At 41.8% G+C, this 18,143-nt stretch overlaps 1 protein-coding gene across 1 annotated transcript in view; it reads right to left on the bottom strand.

The window, feature by feature from the left end:
- Macrod2 (mono-ADP ribosylhydrolase 2) overlaps positions 1-18,143 on the bottom strand; it is a 1,850,149-nt gene that overhangs the window by 136,399 nt on the left and 1,695,607 nt on the right. The window contains exon 11 of the mRNA XM_038330425.1: positions 14,677-14,760. Within this exon, the coding sequence (XP_038186353.1) occupies positions 14,677-14,760 (84 nt within the window). The remainder of the gene's footprint in view (positions 1-14,676; positions 14,761-18,143) is intronic.

The raw sequence follows: 18,143 nt of genomic DNA on the forward strand, positions 1-18,143 counted from the left end.
TCCATGTGGATTCAACCTGGACATCACAGTCATGACCTGAGCCTCTCCTACCTTTACTTCCCCGGGCGGCTCCTCACTCCCCTCACCTTTTACATTTCACAGTCCGTGCTCTGTTCGCCTTAACTTGACAACAGTAGTTCAGCATGTTGCATTTGCCATTGGGTGGGTCCAACTTTTCCATGAACCTGAATGTAATTGGTCATGTTTTCCCCTTTTGCTATCCCAGACCCAGAGCTGCCAGGAGACCCAGCCATAAGTAGAACACTGAATATCCCTGGTCACAGTGGCAGGTTCAGGGGGTAGACACTTGACCAAATTTGGCCAATCAGAAATAAGAAAACACAGCTTCAGCACTTGCATGGAAGCCATTGGGAAATAACAGATAGTTCTCACCTGGCTAATGGGATGACTGCTTGAATCGGTTTTGGCCTCAGAGAGGTAGACTATCTGCATCAGGATTTTTCCAGAAGTGGGCAGGCAGAGGACAAAGATGGAGGCAGAAGACAGAGACAGGAGAGACCTGCAACGGTTGAGTTTTCTGAACCAGTGCCATGTGAACTCTCTAGACACAGATTCCTCTAAAGGCCTTTAAAATGACTCTTCTGTTCTTGAATGAGTCTCTTGGACTACAGTAGGCTACCAATGCTTCTCATGCTTGCTTGCTCACCAGTACTACGTTGGACACTTGAGAACCATCACTGATCTACAAATCCAGAGTGGTGTATGCAGTCTCATGTACTCACATGAGGGCTCCAGCTATCATAAGAAAGGGCCTACTAAGTGTAGCAATGGATATGATGATACTGTCTAAGAATATCCCAGAACTGTTCTGGGATTGCCTCTCAGCTGGCTTATCATTTAACTTCTATCTCCCATTCTTTGGACCTAGTGCTGTGAGACTATCCACTCTGAAAACCCATCTCTTAGAGAAAGGGAGTAGAGTCTCTCTCTCCCTCTCCCTCTCTCATATACACAAACACGCACATATACATACACACACATATATATACACACATATACACATATACACACACACGTACACACACACACACACACACACACACACACACACACATACACACACCAGTCCCTCTGACTTGGCTGTAACACAATCTCCCATTTCCTATAACTTTGCTGATGGCACACACTGAAAAGGCAAATTTTCATACACACGAGGAGACTCACTCTTGAAATAAGCCTCCAGGTCACAGAAGACTTGAAGGTGTGATTCAGTAGAGCTGCACAGACAGCAGAGTGTGACGGTCCTCTCAGCAAAAGCAATGAATTTGGAGTTAGCTAATTTTGTGGAAGAATGCCTTTAGACCGGAAACACAAACGAGGAGTCGACGGCTGTATGACTGGATTTCAACCTCTCACAGAACCAGGTGCAGGGGATCATCCAGACCATAAAATGAAATCCTCCAGTTACCAGGATTCAGAGGCTGAGTGAGGTGAAGTCACAACTTTTTTTTCCTGGGCTTACCTCACTGTGATCTCCTCAGTCTGGCCTGTAGACTCCCGACTTCACATCTGTGTATCTCTGCTTACTCTCCCTTTGAGGGAACCAGTGTCTCCTTCTGAACTCATCCCACAAATGTTATTGACTTAATTGTATATGTATGGTAGACACTGTAGTAGGCTGTGTAGTAGTAGTAGTACATGTTCTATGCCTTAATTTTTGTTTGTTTGTCATTTGAAAACGTGGCTTTGCTAGCCTTCATCAAAAGTAGGGTCTCTGTTTCTCTCCCCTAGAATCCAAGAGTGTTTGTTAACCACCTCAAACAATAGAATGAAAATATACTGGGTAGTGATGTTCTAATTTGCTTTTTATTGCTGAAAAAAAAAACAGGGCCTAAAATAACCCAGAGAGGAAAAGGTTTATTTAAGTTTACAACTCTTAGTCCACCAGGGAGGGAAACCATGGTGGGACTGAAACAGAGGCCATACAGGAACACTGTGACTCTTTGTGGCCTGTTCATTACAAAGCTGTGATGGCTCTGCTTGGTTGTCCACTTGACTATACCTGGAACTAAACCCCCAAATGGAGGCCACACCTGTGAGGGATGGTTTTGCTAAATTTGAAGTAGGAAGATCCACTTCTGACCTATATCTATGAATTAGGAAGACACACCTTTAATCCAGATATTTTGAGCTGGGAGAAGACATGCCTTTAATCTGGATTTTGAGGCAGAAAGACATACCTCTATTTTGGGGCCATACTTACTGTTGGAAGAAGGAAGCTTTTGCTCTTTGTCTGTTTGTTCTCGCCTGGCTAGCACACCCATCCCTTCACTGACATTACAACTTCTTCAGGATTCCAGCATCTACTGAAGATGAACTGAGATAGCCCGACTTGTGAACTGAGCAACTACTAGGTTCTCTGACTTTCTGTTGATAGCTAGCCTTTGTTGGATTAGCTGAAATGCAACCTGTAAATCATTGTAATAAATCTCCCCATATATTTGTACACACACACACACACACACACACACACACACACTACAAATTCTTTTACTCTAGAGAACCCTGACTAATACAACAACCAGGAGCATCTGTCCAGGTATGGCACCACCCACACTTGCCTGGGCTCTTCTACATCAATCACTAATCAAGAAAATGCCCCTTCACCCCAGACTTGACAACGAGCCATTTCAAGGGAGGCATTTTCTCTATTGAGGTTCTCTCTTTGCCAATGATTTTACTTTGTGTCAAGTTGATAAAAATCCAGCGCAGATGGCTATGAAGGTCACTTGAGTTACTGACTCAGAGGCACATTTTGAAAGACAAACAGAGCAGCTAAGTAAAGTTTAAACCAAGGGAAATATTCCAGCCAGAAGAGAGGAGGGAGTCAAGTCAGTATGTGGTTAATGTGAGGTTCCAAGGTCAGGTTCTGGGATGTGGTGACAATGATTGCAGCAGAAAGAGAACTGTCAGAGTCCCAATGGGAAGTGTGAGTATATTTGAGAGTGTGAAGAGTTTATCAAAGGGGAAATTTAGGTGATGTAGGTAGAATCAAGGGGGGGGGGGCAATGAAGCTTTATGAAGATCCACAGAGTTAACAATGAAGGGAGCCATTACCAATATCAGCCCTAGATGTGGTTCATCATAACTGAACAAGAGCTGGAGGTGCAAAGGGCCACCTTCAGGTTGCCTAAGGAAGATGGTGTTTGTCGGCTCAATGAGGAAAACAAATGCCATGTGATCTTCTCCTATCTCCAGTAGTCTTTGGCAAAAAGTTCCCAGTATGCTGACCTATGACTTCTAAATGTGAGGCAGATATTTATTCATTGGCAGGGTAAGACACACACACACATGCACACACACACATACACACACACACACAGAAACAAAACAAAAATCCTTAATTACTCCTTGCTTCACACCCATCAAAAGACTGAAATATAAAACCACGCACCAAGCAGTTATGCTATGAAGATTTCACTAAAAAGAACAAAATTTCCAAAATAATCTTCCTTAGGAAGCATGAAAAACAATGAAGAAAGTGGTTGAGCCATTCAAAACTGGAAGAAGAGAGAGTCCAGTAAAGGGGTGGGTCACCAGCTTCAAAATACAAATCAAGTTGGAGAGTGATCTGGAAGCACAAACAGAGGGATTGCCCATGCAGGCCTTACTAAAATACATTTTGATCTCTATACACAGAACAAGACAGTTGTCTCATCCAGAGACTCATCAACCTGGCAGACTGCCCAGCAAGAAATAGCAGAATTGATTCCATATCACAGTGGATCTTGCTGTGGGCTCAGAGGATAAAAGCATTTGCTGCCAATCCTGATGACCTGCGCTCAATCCCTGGGAACCACATGGTTGAAGAAGCGAACCAGCTCCTAAATTGTCCTATAATCCCAATGTGAGCACTGTGGTACTTGCCCCCCCCCCACATACTCATGCACAGAGAGAGACATACACATACATAAACATACAGAGAGTGACAGATACAGAGAAAGAAATGATATAATAAAAATGTTCAATGAGCTTTGTCAATGTAGAAATGACCTCTATCTCACATGGATTACCTTTACAAAAATAGAAGTTGTATCTATATATATTGACATGGTTACATCTATATGTGTGCTTTGACCATTTGCTAATTTGCTTGATATTTCCAACAAGACCATGTAGTAATCAGAAGCCATAGAGAAGGCTAGATATTGTACGCTGATTCTCCATATTTAGCCATCAAGGCCAACTGATAATGTTTTTCCTATAGTGACCCCACACAACTGCCACCCCAAAACTTATTTTTGAATATCCATTAAGGTAGGGACACCTCCTGAAGATTTGATGGATGTCAAATCTAGGGCAATAAGAAATCATGAATCCATAACAACATAAAAATAAATTAATTTATTAGTTAATGAAAAGTTCAAAAAGTGATGTGATGTTTGCATGATATGGTTTCATTATAGTCTTCTGAAAGATCCTCATCAGTTACAGAGCCTGAACTAGCTACAAAGGTAGAAAGCCTCTTAGACAACACCATAATCCAATGGACATTATCCTAATGAAACGATACACACTGAAGTCATGCACATCACAGAGCAGGCTGTGAACATACTCCCACCCCCAGAAATAACAAAACCAAAACAAACCAGTCACTTCTGAAAGAGGAGTGCAAAGATACTTAGGTGGGCTCCTGTCATGGAACAACAACAGATAAAACGTGGGCTAGAAATACCATGCATTGCAACTGTCCTACACTGTTTGATAGTGTCAAGAGTACTACAGTCAAATTATATCAGAAGAACCATTCTAGACTGGAGAGCAAGGACACAAGGCATCAGGGTAGGGTCCTTAGCTTTACAGAGGATCTTTGGTTTATAAATAACATCACTGGGGAACTTTATTAGTATTGGTGCTCTGGTGTGTGTGTGTTGTGTGTGTGTGTGTGCTTGTGCGCACACGTGTGTGTGCAAGGGCACTCATCCTTACAAACACATGCAGAGGCCAGAAGCTGATGTCGCTTACCTTTCTCAATTGCTTCTACAACCTCAGTTTTTTGAGAGAAGGTCTCTTACTGAATATGGTGCTTGACATTTTATCTAGGCTGGCTGGCCAGCAAGTCCCGCCCCCACCGCATCTCCACCCACAGTGCTGGTGTCACACAGATGTCGGGGATGGTGATCTGAACTCAGGCCCTCACACTGGCACAGGAAGCTCTTTACCCACTCAGATGACTCCAAGCCCCAGGCCTTTGATCTTTTGTAAGAGGAATGCTCATGCTCCTATAAGATCCTCAGTGAAATATTTCGAGATGAGGGATCCAGAGGCTTGGCAACTGACCCTCTGATTATTTAGGAGGAAAGTTTGTTTCTGTTTCCTGTTTCATGTTTTGCAATTATACTTCCAGATTGTCAGGAACTCCTAGAACGAATGATGCTCAGCGTCAAGCTACATCTGCTTCCTGATTTGCTGAAGGGAGGGCCTAGCTGCAAAGACTGTACCAACAACAGTGGCCGCTGTGGCAGCCTTAGAAAGGAGGAGCGAGTCTCCCTGGAAGAGCCCAACAGGACCACTCTGACTTTACCACGCATTATCACCACCTCCGTGCCTCTCCCCATTTTCTCACAGACCATGTGTCTTCTTTCTTCCTGCCGGGGCAAAGGCTGTAAGTGCTGAGTGGAGAATTCTCAGAATGGAAAAATGACAAATGATCCCAGCGGATTTGCTAGCATCTGTGCCCAAGGAGAAGAGCCGACCCTGGGTTTTGTGTATCACTCCCTCAGGCAGAGTGATCCCTGGGGGTGAGCTTATTCCCTAGACTGCCTCTCCCGCGCGACAAGTAAGAGGAAGGACAGCCACGCTTGAGCTAGCCCTCAGGAGACTGTGGTGTGTGTCCAGGTAATTCTGATGTGGGTGGACAATTTTAAGGCTCTCTCTGGTACAGTAGGAAAGAACAACTCTACTGCAATAGAAGCTGAGATTATGAAGTACAACCGCAATGTGAAATTCCAGTACTGTTTCTTTTCTTTTTTTTTTTTAAACAGTCCTCTTTAAAGAAAAACATACAAAACTTCTATCTGTTGAAAGTTAGGACCTAGTCTTATAGATCCTCAAGGTTCTATTGTCATGGTGCGTGCATGTGTGTGTGTGTGTGTGTGATTACTCTAATGCTTCATCCCCATAGCTAAGAAACAAGTTTTCAATGAAACAAAGGCTAATGGATGCGAACTTCATCCTCAGTTCTATATTAAAGTAGGTGAACTGAGGATTTAAACAGATATAGTACAAAATAACTCAGAGGCATCTATACAACTTGTAAAAAAAGATACCTTTAAGATGATTATAAAAAATGCTCTGAGGGAATCTGTTCCATAAGTATTTTCCTTTGTTCCTTTATTTGCTAACTTTGTATCCACTTAGATGAATTCTTCAAACACTGACTGGGTTTGGTTGACAGTACCATATGGTGACCCACAACTCTCTAGAGCTCTAGTCCCAGAGGATATGACCCATTCCTCTGCCTCCTACAAGCACCAGTCATGCAGGTAATTCACAGAAATCTTTCCAGACAAAACACTCATACATGTAAAATAAAATAAATCTAAAAATATAATTAAAGAGACTCTTTCTCTCCTGTGCCCAGAGAGTGTGGCCCTATGTGTTCTCAGAAGCCCGTGTAGCCATGAAAAGCGTGATGCGGAGATTTTGAATTAAGATTATAAATATTCACAGGGAATGCAGTTAAGAGCTCAGAAAGAATCATTTTTTTATATATCTGATGTTGATGTAGATTTTCAGAGTTTTATATCTAAGAGATACATCAGACAAGACTAAATGGAGGATTATACGGCATTCTGTAGTGAAAAAAGTAAGATTTGGAACCTTGTTTCCCAGCAAGGTCAGGTTTGTTTCCACTGTCTGTGCCAGCTTCCCTCTCTCCTGGGGAGGAGACGAGGCGTATGGTGGACATGAAAGTAGCTGTGTCAAAGAACCCAGTGCTTCAGTTCCATAAAAATGGCGAGACCTTCTTCTCATCCAAATAGGAAAGGCAATGGTATGTGTAGAGAGTCCCAATACAGCTCCCTTTTCTGGGATGACTGCAGCCTCAGACTGCCTCCCTTCAGAGACCTGGGATACCAGCTTTTCTTGTGTACATCTATCATTATTTCATTCCCCTGTTGTCCTAGTTTGGTCACTCTTAAAGCCAGGAAGGTCACAGTCCATCCCTCTTCTTTTCTTCCTTTGACTATTTCATCCTTTCTTCCTGAGGTTGCCAGTCATGAGTGACAGCAACTTCATGATCATCACTTACTAGGGAAGGTACTGATTGAAACCAACAATGTGATAACAGGGAAACATCTTTCATGGGGGGAAGAATGCATGAGAATCCATAGTAGCCAGGTCATTTAAAATAATCTCAACACTCAGCTATTTTTGTTGCTGGTGTTAATAATTTATAAGGTAGACACAAAAAGAGGTTAAGAATTCCTACAAAATCCTTACAAAATAGGATTATAACACACTATAGTAAAAGACATTTAAAGGTTCTGGGGTTACTTGTTACTGGATTTTTTTTTTCATTTAATACTTTCAGACCACAATTAAGCATAAGAAACTAAAATCTGAGAAAGTATAATCACAGAGAAGGGGAAACTACCACAGTTCTCAATAAAAGGGTGTGCATTGAATGCTTAGAGAAACTCCATCTGGATGGTGGAGCCCTCCACTGACATTTTGGAGGAAGGATGTTGTGGGTACCTTGATAGCGTCTCTTCCCCCAGCTGCAGAGGATCCCACCCCTTCCGTATTACAGGTACATTGAGACTTCAGGAAGCACATCCCTCTCTGTGGAAGTCACTTGGCTTCACAAATATCTTGAGAGGGCTTTGGAGGATACCACTATAGTGTTCTATCATCATCATCCACCCTTGAGAAACACGTAGAGTACAGGACCGAGGCAGAGGAGAGAACCTGTTTCCCCCATCTTACAGAAACTGGAGAGCTGAAGGGTTAACGGTGACTGTCTCAACAGCAAAGTTTGATTGAATAGCCATAACCCTAGACTGCTTGTCCTTCCTTCCCTAGCTGAGTCTGTGCCCTCACTGAAGTTTTAGAGGTAGTAAGAAAAAAGTACTGTTCTGTGAACTTGTGAAAACGTTCAGCTAAAGAGCTTTCTTAGGAAACATGATTTGCAGGGGAGATCTGAAGGAGAGAACGGGCTGGGATAAGGTTTATTTTGAACTAATGCAGTGGCATGGGGGAGGGGAGTGCTGAGCGAATGAACTCAAGGGAAATATGAGAGAAAGTCATTGACATAGGAGATGAGACCATCCGTTCTAAACATTAGTTACAACATATTTTGATCATATTAAAATGAGCCTCAAGGATTAATAAATAAAATAAGTGACTTTTTGTGGGAGGGAACTTTCCTTGTTTGATACTCAATATGCTTCAACTCACGATGCTGGGTAATTTCTATATAGCATCTTGTTCAAGTCTGCCTGTGATCACAACAAGCCGGGTTATTCCTTCCACTATAGTGCATGGAACACAAGCCCTAGGTTAGAAAAACTTCCCCCAAAGGGAACCAGAATTTGAAAAGGCAGGAGGTCTGCCCATATTTTACTCAGCTGTTTATGTTTAGCAGGGACAATACAGATATCTTATCACCCTATGTGGGATACTTCCAAACATGAGGGGGTATGGAGTTAACAAACAACACTGACAATAGACAAAACTGGAAAGCCTCCTGTTCAAACAAGACTCGTGGCTCCCCTCCCCTGGCAAGCTTGGCTTTCACACCATAGAGATTATCACAATGCCGACGTTTTCTAAATTTGATTTGGAATCTGAATGCTAATCCTGCATCATGCTCACAGCTGCACGGAATGGGGAACTGTGGAGGACACAGCCACAAACCAAATGGATTGCCGGCTGTTTCTGCCGACATAGGAAAGCTCCAAGTGCTCCCAGATCATGGGTAATGGAGAGCAAATTGAAAGCAAGATGGTGGTGTCAGCATTTACTAAATTGTCATTTTTGCCACTGAAATTTAGTTTGTTTAAACGCTTCATATCTTCAAGTCTACAGGGCGACACCAGGCTTTTCTTCTTGAGGAAGCTGTCGTCCTCATTTCTGCTCCTTCAAAGCTGGTCAATCACTGAGCTCCTTTGAGTGATGGCCAAGTCAGAATTATGACTGCCTGATTTTACCCTTCACTGCACTTGTCAAAGAAATTAAATTAAAGATCATGCTTATGAATATAATGCATGAACTGCTGCATGGCACTCTGAGCGATAGAATGCCCCTTCCCCCCAGCCACTCAGCAAACAGCATGTCACACAATACTCTAATACACAGAGGAGATGATGGAGTGGAGAGAAAATCCTGCCTCTCAGGAAACATGAGGTACATGTTCATGGAATCAGGAAAAAAAATTAGCTCAGTAAAAGTTAATAACTCTAATGCTTACAGAATATTCAAACTAATATCATACTTTCTTATTTCCAAAAATGTTTCCACAAAGAATTTCATTTGACTAAAGAGATCATTCACATTTTAATGTGCAGTATAGTGCTGTTTGAGTTAGGGTCACAAGAGTGAGGGTTCCTGAAGAGCAAGCATTCCATGCATACTTGCGGATGGATTTCCCTGTAGAGGCAACTGCTGAGCAGGCATCATAAGAATAGGGCATTTGGCAAAAATATGACAGAAAAGTGACATCGGTCTAGTAATTTTTACAGATGAAAATCTGCTTTTATTTTAAATTTGTGTATATAATACATATAGGCTCCAATATTACATATAATTTTTTATGTTTTTTAAAAAACCTTCCCCTCTGCCAAGATAATTTCTTGGATAAATTACACACACACACACACACACACACACACACACACACACCCCTATTTCTCTGTGTGTACCAAAAAATAAAATATGTGTTTGTATATTTATAGATAAGCATGCATTTATATTTATATTTATATTAGTATGTCTGTGTTGTTTTATGTAGCATTCATTTTTCTGTCAGTGTTTTTATGTGACTCCTGACTACATAACCGCACTGACATTGTAGCAAAGGATCCTCTTAGACATCATCACAGAAGGAATTTGAATTTAGTTATATGTAAGTTCGTGGAGGCATCTTCTAACCCGATGGTCTACACTGGAGAATGGAGCTGCTAGAGGCGCTAGTGCACATCTGAATGACCTGGAGGGTTGCAAACAACATGAATACTCGCTCCAGCTCAACTCTCTGAACCCTCTGACTTGGGATGATGTTCTAGTGTGTATGCGTCAAAAATATCCCCCAGTGATGCTGCATGCAGATTAAAGTCTACTCTGACAGCCACTTGGGTCTTGGTGATGTAAGGCATAGAGAGGCCATGCCTGGTCATGAGTAGAGTAGAAAATTTTCCCCTGCCAGTTTTAACATTTTATGGAGTCAATGCAATTGCTTGTGTATAAACATTAGCAAATAATATGGTAAGTCTGATAGGTATTTAAGGTCTTCCTAAACTGGTATCTTCAGAAATTTCAAAGAGCCAGATGTAAATTAAGGAGCTCATAAACCAACTACAAAAAGTCCCTACAAATGAAAGTCCAAGAAAATGCCAAGAAGAACCTGAAAGCAAAAATTAACATAAGCTCAACTTTACAGAAGTGAAAGTCGCAGAAGCAGACATATACAATGAAAACAGACATAAAAGCAGACATGCGCAGTGAAACCAGACACAGGTAACAAGAAGTTGTAAGTTAAGTGACTGTTGAACTAAAGAATGACTAAATGTATTTGCAAATAAAACTTTTTAAAAGAAAAATAGCAGGAGGCTACTGTAGTGAGAAATTAAGTGAACTAAACATCGCATTGAGTAGGATTGGAAAGAAAATTAGAAAACTTAATAACAGACTTGAAAAAATAACCAGAAGGCTTCTGAAAAAGAGACAAGAAAAAAGGCAGTGTGTGTGTGTGTATGTGTGTGTGTGTGTGCATGCATGTGTATGAATGTATATGTGTGTGTGTATTTATGGGGGGCACAACATGGTTAAAATTCAGAAAGTACTGAGGAATAATAGGTAGCAGTAATAGGATATTATTTTGGTATTTATTTGGTGAGGAAAGGAGTGTGGAGTTTTAAAACAAGCAAAAGACGCTGACCCCCCCATCCCAAGAAAGTCAGCAAATATCATATCGAAACCAGGGAACACAGAGGCACAGAGTACCTTGTGAAAGCACTCAGAGGGAAAAGACAGTGAAAGAAAACAAGAGCTAAGTGGGAAATCAGTTCTCAACCATCAGAGGACAGGTCCACTTTCAGGGAACTGGCTTTGAAATGTCATCGCGTAGCCGCCAGGTTCAACATTTTATTCAGAAAAAAGAAGTGAAAACAAAATCAAGTTAGCTCCATTTCCCAGACAATAATGTCAGAGAGATGTTTGCCAAGGAGAATCTACATGTGTAATTTTGCAAGGACAGAGGAAGAGTGTGAAAAGCATTTTCATTACAGCTTTCCATAATGGAGTCAATTCTTCCAATTATTTTGTCAGAAAAACATATCAGAACACAACCATCATTAATCGTGGGTGTATGGTTTTACAAATATGTGTGCGTATACATTCATTAGTGTGTGTATATATGTACATATAGATGTAAAACAATTGTTTTCATGATGTGTTGGCTTCTAGGTGTATTACCGGATGCTAGAAATTCAATTACTGATACCAATAATGTTAATATTGGCATGGTATTGCAATGGATTGAATCAGAGTATACTCTGGTCATGAGCTGTCAGGCAAAATAGTATTTTAAAACCCTTTGTATTAAAAAAAATCAAAAAATCAAGTAGAGCCGGGCGGTGGTGGCGCACGCCTTTAATCCCAGCACTCGGGAGGCAGAGGCAGGCGGATCTCTGAGTTCGAGGCCAGCCTGGTCTACAAGAGCTAGTTCCAGGTCAGGCTCTAGAAACTACAGGGAAACCCTGTCTCGAAAAACCAAAAAAAAAAAAAAAAAAAAAAAAAAAAAAAAAAAAAAAAAATCAAGTAGAAAGGTATACTCAGAAGCTGTTTAAGTTTTTGATGCTCAATATTTTAGAAAAACATTTAGCAAACTAGTATTGCTTCAGTTAAAGCTAGAATGATTAATATTTCCTCTTCCACAGAACTAGTGCTGGGGTGCACAATGGCTCAGCATTTAAGAGCACATGCTGTTTACCAGAGAACCCAAGTTTGGGTGCCAGCTTTTATGTTAAGATGCTCATGACTGCCTGTATCTCCAGATCCAGGAATCCAAGGCCTCTGGCCTCTGTGGTAGCTTCACTCATGTAGACTTACCCACACACCAGCCTGCACAATTTTAAAAATATTAAAAATAATTTCCAGAAGTCAGAGGGGAAGAGGATTACATATGTGGTGTCATTTCTGAAGGAAGAGCGACATGAAGAGATGGAGTGGACGTGGGTATGTTAAAGAGACCTTCGCAGTCTGTGCCTGTAAAAACCGTGGTACAAAGCAAGTTCTGAATTAGTAGTCTGACTCCTCAACACAGTTGTTACGATTAAGCCACAGCAGAAAAACCTGGTGACTGTGTTTTCTTTGTTCCTTTCTGAGGACATGATCTGCTAGTCCGCATCCCCGAGAGGGTAGGAAGTCAAGCAGAGAACTAAAGGAAGAGAAAAATGCCACAGGGTGTTAAGTGGAGGGACTTATAAGTAAAAATGTCAGAAGTATTTGGAAGGGAGGTAGGGGAGAGGGAACACTAAGCTACAAACTATTGCAAGCTCTAAAGCACGGGGACATAACAGGAACAAGGCGCCGCGGTCTACACTGCAATGTGCTCCTGGCCGAGGAATAGTATTCAGCTCGCAGGCTTGTAAGGCAGATGGCTGCTTCCCTGAATTATGAGGACAGTGAAAACTGTGAACAGTGCCGTGTATGGGTGCAGGTACATACATTATTATCCAAATAGACACACAGATAAATAAGAGTCATATCCTGATCCATCAAGCCCTGTCTGTCAGATTCACTTCTTTTTTCACCCCTTCTCAAGGGTTTACTAATTTTTATTTGCCTTTGAGGTTGTCGATGTTTGTGAAGTGACTAGTATTTACATGTCACCGTGATGCCGCCGTCAGAATGTCCCTAATAACGAACATAGCTCTCACATTATCCTCCCAGACATTATGACTCAGTGCTAATTCTCAGATCACATGTTTGGAGGGGGTGAAATTGTACCACTGAGTCATACCAGGATTAGAGGATGATGTTTCCCGAACAAAGCAATTTAAGGAGGAAGTAAAAGTCGTTTTAAAGAGTCACAAGGAGTAGCTTGGAAGAATAAGTCACAGCATGTCTTCATTTGTATTGACAATAGACCCCAGCTCTGGAAAAACACCTTCAATAAAAACTATGCATTGGTTGGCAACCATCTTGTAAGGGGTAACCTCTCTAGGGAAAAAAAAAACTGGGGTTTTTCTCCTAACTCTTCACAAGTTTGACCTTCAGAGATCCCGTAGGAAAAGGTGCAGCAGTCACACCGAGAAGGGTGCACTTACTAGTCTCCTCCTAAGATACTAGCAAGGCTTGCCATCTGATGTCGGGCAAAGCCATTGACCTTCACCATGGTTCTACAAGTTCTGCAAATTGTTCTAACCACCTAAACACATTTCAGTGAGTGAGGACAGTGCTTAGCCTCATTCGTTCCTAACTGAGATAGTCATAAGAGTGACAGCCATCACTAACAGAATGCCAGACCTCTGCTAACCAGTTAACCATTCCTCCTTCTTCTTTTTTATTTTGTTATATATATAATATAATATATATTATATATTATATATGACAGCAACGATGCTACCAGACTATTTTCTCACAAAGCCCAAAGTGAAACTCCAGGTAAGCAAGCAGGAGATGTATGTATTCTGCAATCCGGAAGCTACACACCAAAACCACACCCACATTCGCCTTTCAAAGACAATTTGCATGACTGTAGGCTGTACTCGCTACTAGAGACAGCAGCTTTCCTTCTGAAGCCTGAGCCCAACAGGGCTTCCCCATTCACTGGAAAGTGCACGTGTACACTGACCGCTAAAAAATAGAAGAGAGATGTTTGCAGCATCATTGCTGAGGTTTGCTTCTGGGAACCCTGAAAACACGTTCATGTGAAAAACAAATGATACCAATAAGACAATAGCCATAGAACTGTTCATCATGTATAGGCCTTGACCCTCAGTTCCTCGTGATCAGAGGACTTCTTGGTTTAATACAACTCACACAGTTTCACCTTATAGAAATGAAACTGTGCCATGTAGCGAACATGACTTTTTAAAACTTATTTGTTTCTTTTTCCTTTAGCAACAACAAATCTGATTTCTCATATTCACAAAAGTTATTGAATGTATAAGGAAAGCAGAATAGGATTGTTCCGTGGCATTATTTTTAACCCTTAAGAATATGTAGGTGTCATCAGGCGGTGGTGGTGCACGCCTTTAATTCCAGCACGAGGGACACAGAGGCAGGTGGATCTCTGTGAGTTCGAGGCCAGCCTGGTTGACAAGAGCTAGTTCCAGGAAAAGCTCCAAAGCTACAGAGAAACCCTGCCTTGAAGCAACAGAACAAAAACAAAACAAAAGGAAATCTAAATGCGAAAGTTATACACATACTTTACAAAGGAAATGGAAGTTTGTCTCCATGGTATAATTTTTGGGAGGAAGCAGGACTTACCTTCACTGGAGTCCTTTGAACTTTCTGGTTTCTTTGCTTTGCTCTTCTTGTGAGGTGGGGAAAGGCCTTTAGGCTCAAGCCCTTCTGGAAGTACAAATTTAAGAATTCTTATTTAAATATTTACCAGTAATGTCCAGAATGTGTTAAATATATTTTTCTTCTTCTTAGTAACCTCACCCACCCCACGCACACACTTACTGAGCCTTAACTACAGATCCGTCTGTTATTGTGGCTGACCTAAATCTTGGCAAGGAACTCATATTCTCCATTCTATTACATAGACTTAAACTTAAGCTCCAATATTTTTCTGTAGACATCATCAATGATTCATACAAATGCCAAATCACACACACATGCTATCTTAAAAATTGGGTAATTCTCCATAAGAGCAGACAGAGTCCAAAGGACTCTGCTCTAAATTTCAGGGCTTAGCAGACACCATTATGTCTTTCATCTTAGTCCTCAAAGGTCAGCGAAATGAAATACAATGTCACCTCATAAGGTGCCTGGGACTGGAAAAGGTTCTGCTTCTATTGAATGGGCTTCTTTTGTAATCTAGAATCTAAGGAGCCCTCTCCTATTTCACCAACTAATCTATTACGTTTAATGATTTTCTCAACATTTTCTTAAGTCTACTGACAGGGTAGGAAAGATTGGAGGGAGTCTGGAGAAATAGCTCTTCATCCACCCCATCTGGTTAGAACATTTGCCGACCTTGAGTTATAGTTTCTACCTAATCTTTCTGCTGAGCTCAGTGTTGGTGTCTTCTGCCTTTGTTGCCTCGCATTCTTGGCTTGGGGTTGGATGTCTGGATGTCTTCTGTTTGCTTTCCCATTCCCTTCTCGATCAGTTAACACCTCTTCCTGCACCCTAAGACCAAATGCTCTGGCTTGCACCAATAAGCTTGTCAATACTCTATCTTCTTGCTAGTTTCCATCAATGGGGAACCCACAAAATCTACTTTATGGGATCCTGGTATTCTTTGTGGGCTGACTGGTCCCTAAACTAAGGTTAGAATCATTATCAGCTGGCCTTCATCACAGGTTACCAGTCCCAAACCCACCCTCATTACTACCTCATGCAAGGCTGGGATTTATATGTTCTACTTTCTCAGTTCGAATGGTCTCTCTTTCCTCAACTCAGGAATCTCAAATCTAAAACCAATCAGAACTACCCTTCATGTGTACAAACCTCTCTGTGGTACTCCATGTCTAGAAGAATGGTATTACATACAATCTACCAACCAGTTCAAACTAAAACTTAGGTATCTCCATTCAAACTTACGCTCACCTGCGTTCCCACGCCAGCTGATCATGCCATCTTTGCTCTAACAAACCCTAGACTTGTCTATTATGAATGGTCCAGGCACCCACATTAGCAACACTTCTGGCTGTTTTTCACTTCCTGTCGCTAGCCTTCTAATCTTCCCTTCTAAGGACCATGCTTCCGCTGCTCCACACCGTGATACTTTCAAACATCAATCAGATCTGGGTGCTCACGCACTTCCACCGCAGAGCACAATGTGCCATTTGGCTTTGTTGATATCTGTACTTTCACCGCCCATTTGCCTGTCAAGTTTTTCTTCAATTCCTTCTTCGCTTTTATTTTCTATGTGTGTATGTTTTGTATGCATGTATGTTTTTGCAGCACATGGGTACATTGTCCACAGAAACCAGATGAGGGTGTAGGAACTTCTGGAACTGGTGATACAGGTAGCCATGGCCATGAGCTATCATATGGGTGCTGGGAATAGAACCTGGGTACCCTAGAAGAAGATTCAGGGCTCATAACTGCTGAGCCATCTCTCCAATCCACCTACTTACTTTAATTTTTTGAACCACAGATTGATTTTTTTTTGCCCCAGGACTTTGCTACTGTCTCCCACTCCAGTCCCTCTAGTACATTTCTGCCTAGTTTTGGGGTTTTCGTTTTACTCTTTTTATTTTTCCAGACTAAATTTACCCACTGACCCCCCCCCCCCCCCACACACACACCGGTGGCAGGAAGTAGGGATGGCTTCCCCTGACTACACAATGTAAAGGGCCTATAAGGAAAGTTTTTCAAACCCACATCACTTGTATCTGGGATTATCTTGCTCCCTTGTTTGTGCCTTTATTGTACATTTACATACACATACAACTAACTGAACGCTTCACAAGAAAAGGGTGTTTCTTTTTTCACATCCCTCCTGTATCATTGGTGCTGAGAAGTACAGTAAGAATTTGGTTTTAGAGTCTGTTTTATTTTTGCTTCACTGGTCCTTTAAGTCCAAGATATAACAGCTCTATGCCTAACTCATTCTCTTAGCAGTGGTTGCCTCGTGCCAGAAATCTAAAATCACACTATAGGACTGTGGTTAACTCATTTCTCTCCTTTCCTCTTTCATCTATTAAGAAAGAAACAGAACAGCAATGAAAATTTTCCACGTTTGATATATGTGCTATTAAAAATTTCGGCGTCATAGACTACAAAGATGTGGGGCATAAGGGCTAAGTTTTATGTGGTCACAAGTCAGTCATGGCTGAGGTTATTACCAAGGCCAGGGTGAAAAACATTGCCAATGACTGCCTTAGCAGCTTGCCGACTTCTGTCACAGGTACGAGATGCATGCTGACCCTTTAGAGTAGTTTAGCAAAACCAGAAATGGGGTCTTTGGAACAGCTTATTGCATACAAATATCAGGTTCCCCAAGAGTTACGAACCAGACAAGGAGGCGCTGTGATTTCACCATCAGATCTAGTCCCATTGCACCCTGAAGAGTGCTGTCCTGGGGGCTAGGCAAGAGCCTCCAAAGATGAAAATGCAACTTCAAGTCAGCGTTTCTCACACCTGAAGGTTTTGTTGACTGCATGCCAACTTTGTGATCTCCCACCTCACCAGAAATTCTTACGGTCTAGGTGAAGTTTTCAAAGACATCTATTTGCCTACATTTAAAGACATTATGTTCAATGGACATGGAAGCTTGCTGCATAGAAGGGCATGTGTGAAATTCATGAGCCTTTGATTGTTTCCTGATTCCCATGGGGTGTTCAAATAAAAGTCACCAATAAACATGACCTCTGTGCAAAGGTTCCTACCTGAGGCTCAGCAGAGAAGTTGCTCCCTCTTGGTATAAGGGTGCTGAAGGAGAAGCTGATTTTGTTCCTTTTTGCAAACAATGTCCTGAGCCTTCTTGATGTGTACTATTTTAGGTTGCCTGTTTCTGACAAAGTCTGGAATCTGGAGTTTGGCTATAAGACTGAAACCTCTTTCCTCCTCTGCCCTAGGTGAGCAGCACTGTGAGGTTGATATAGGTGGAGCCCTGCTGCCTCAGATTGGTCCAAGTCAAGAGTGTGTGGCCTTTGAGATGAAAGGACATGGGAAACATTTGGTATGCCTGAGTAAGGATGATTAAAGTTCTACAGGGGGAGAGTGTCACCTTGAAGACCTATCAACTCCATTTGAGATGCTTCTGGCTCCATTTGCTC

The sequence above is a fragment of the Arvicola amphibius genome, chromosome 5 (genome assembly GCF_903992535.2).
Source record: "Arvicola amphibius chromosome 5, mArvAmp1.2, whole genome shotgun sequence".
In the NCBI taxonomy this organism is placed as follows: domain Eukaryota; kingdom Metazoa; phylum Chordata; class Mammalia; order Rodentia; family Cricetidae; genus Arvicola; species Arvicola amphibius.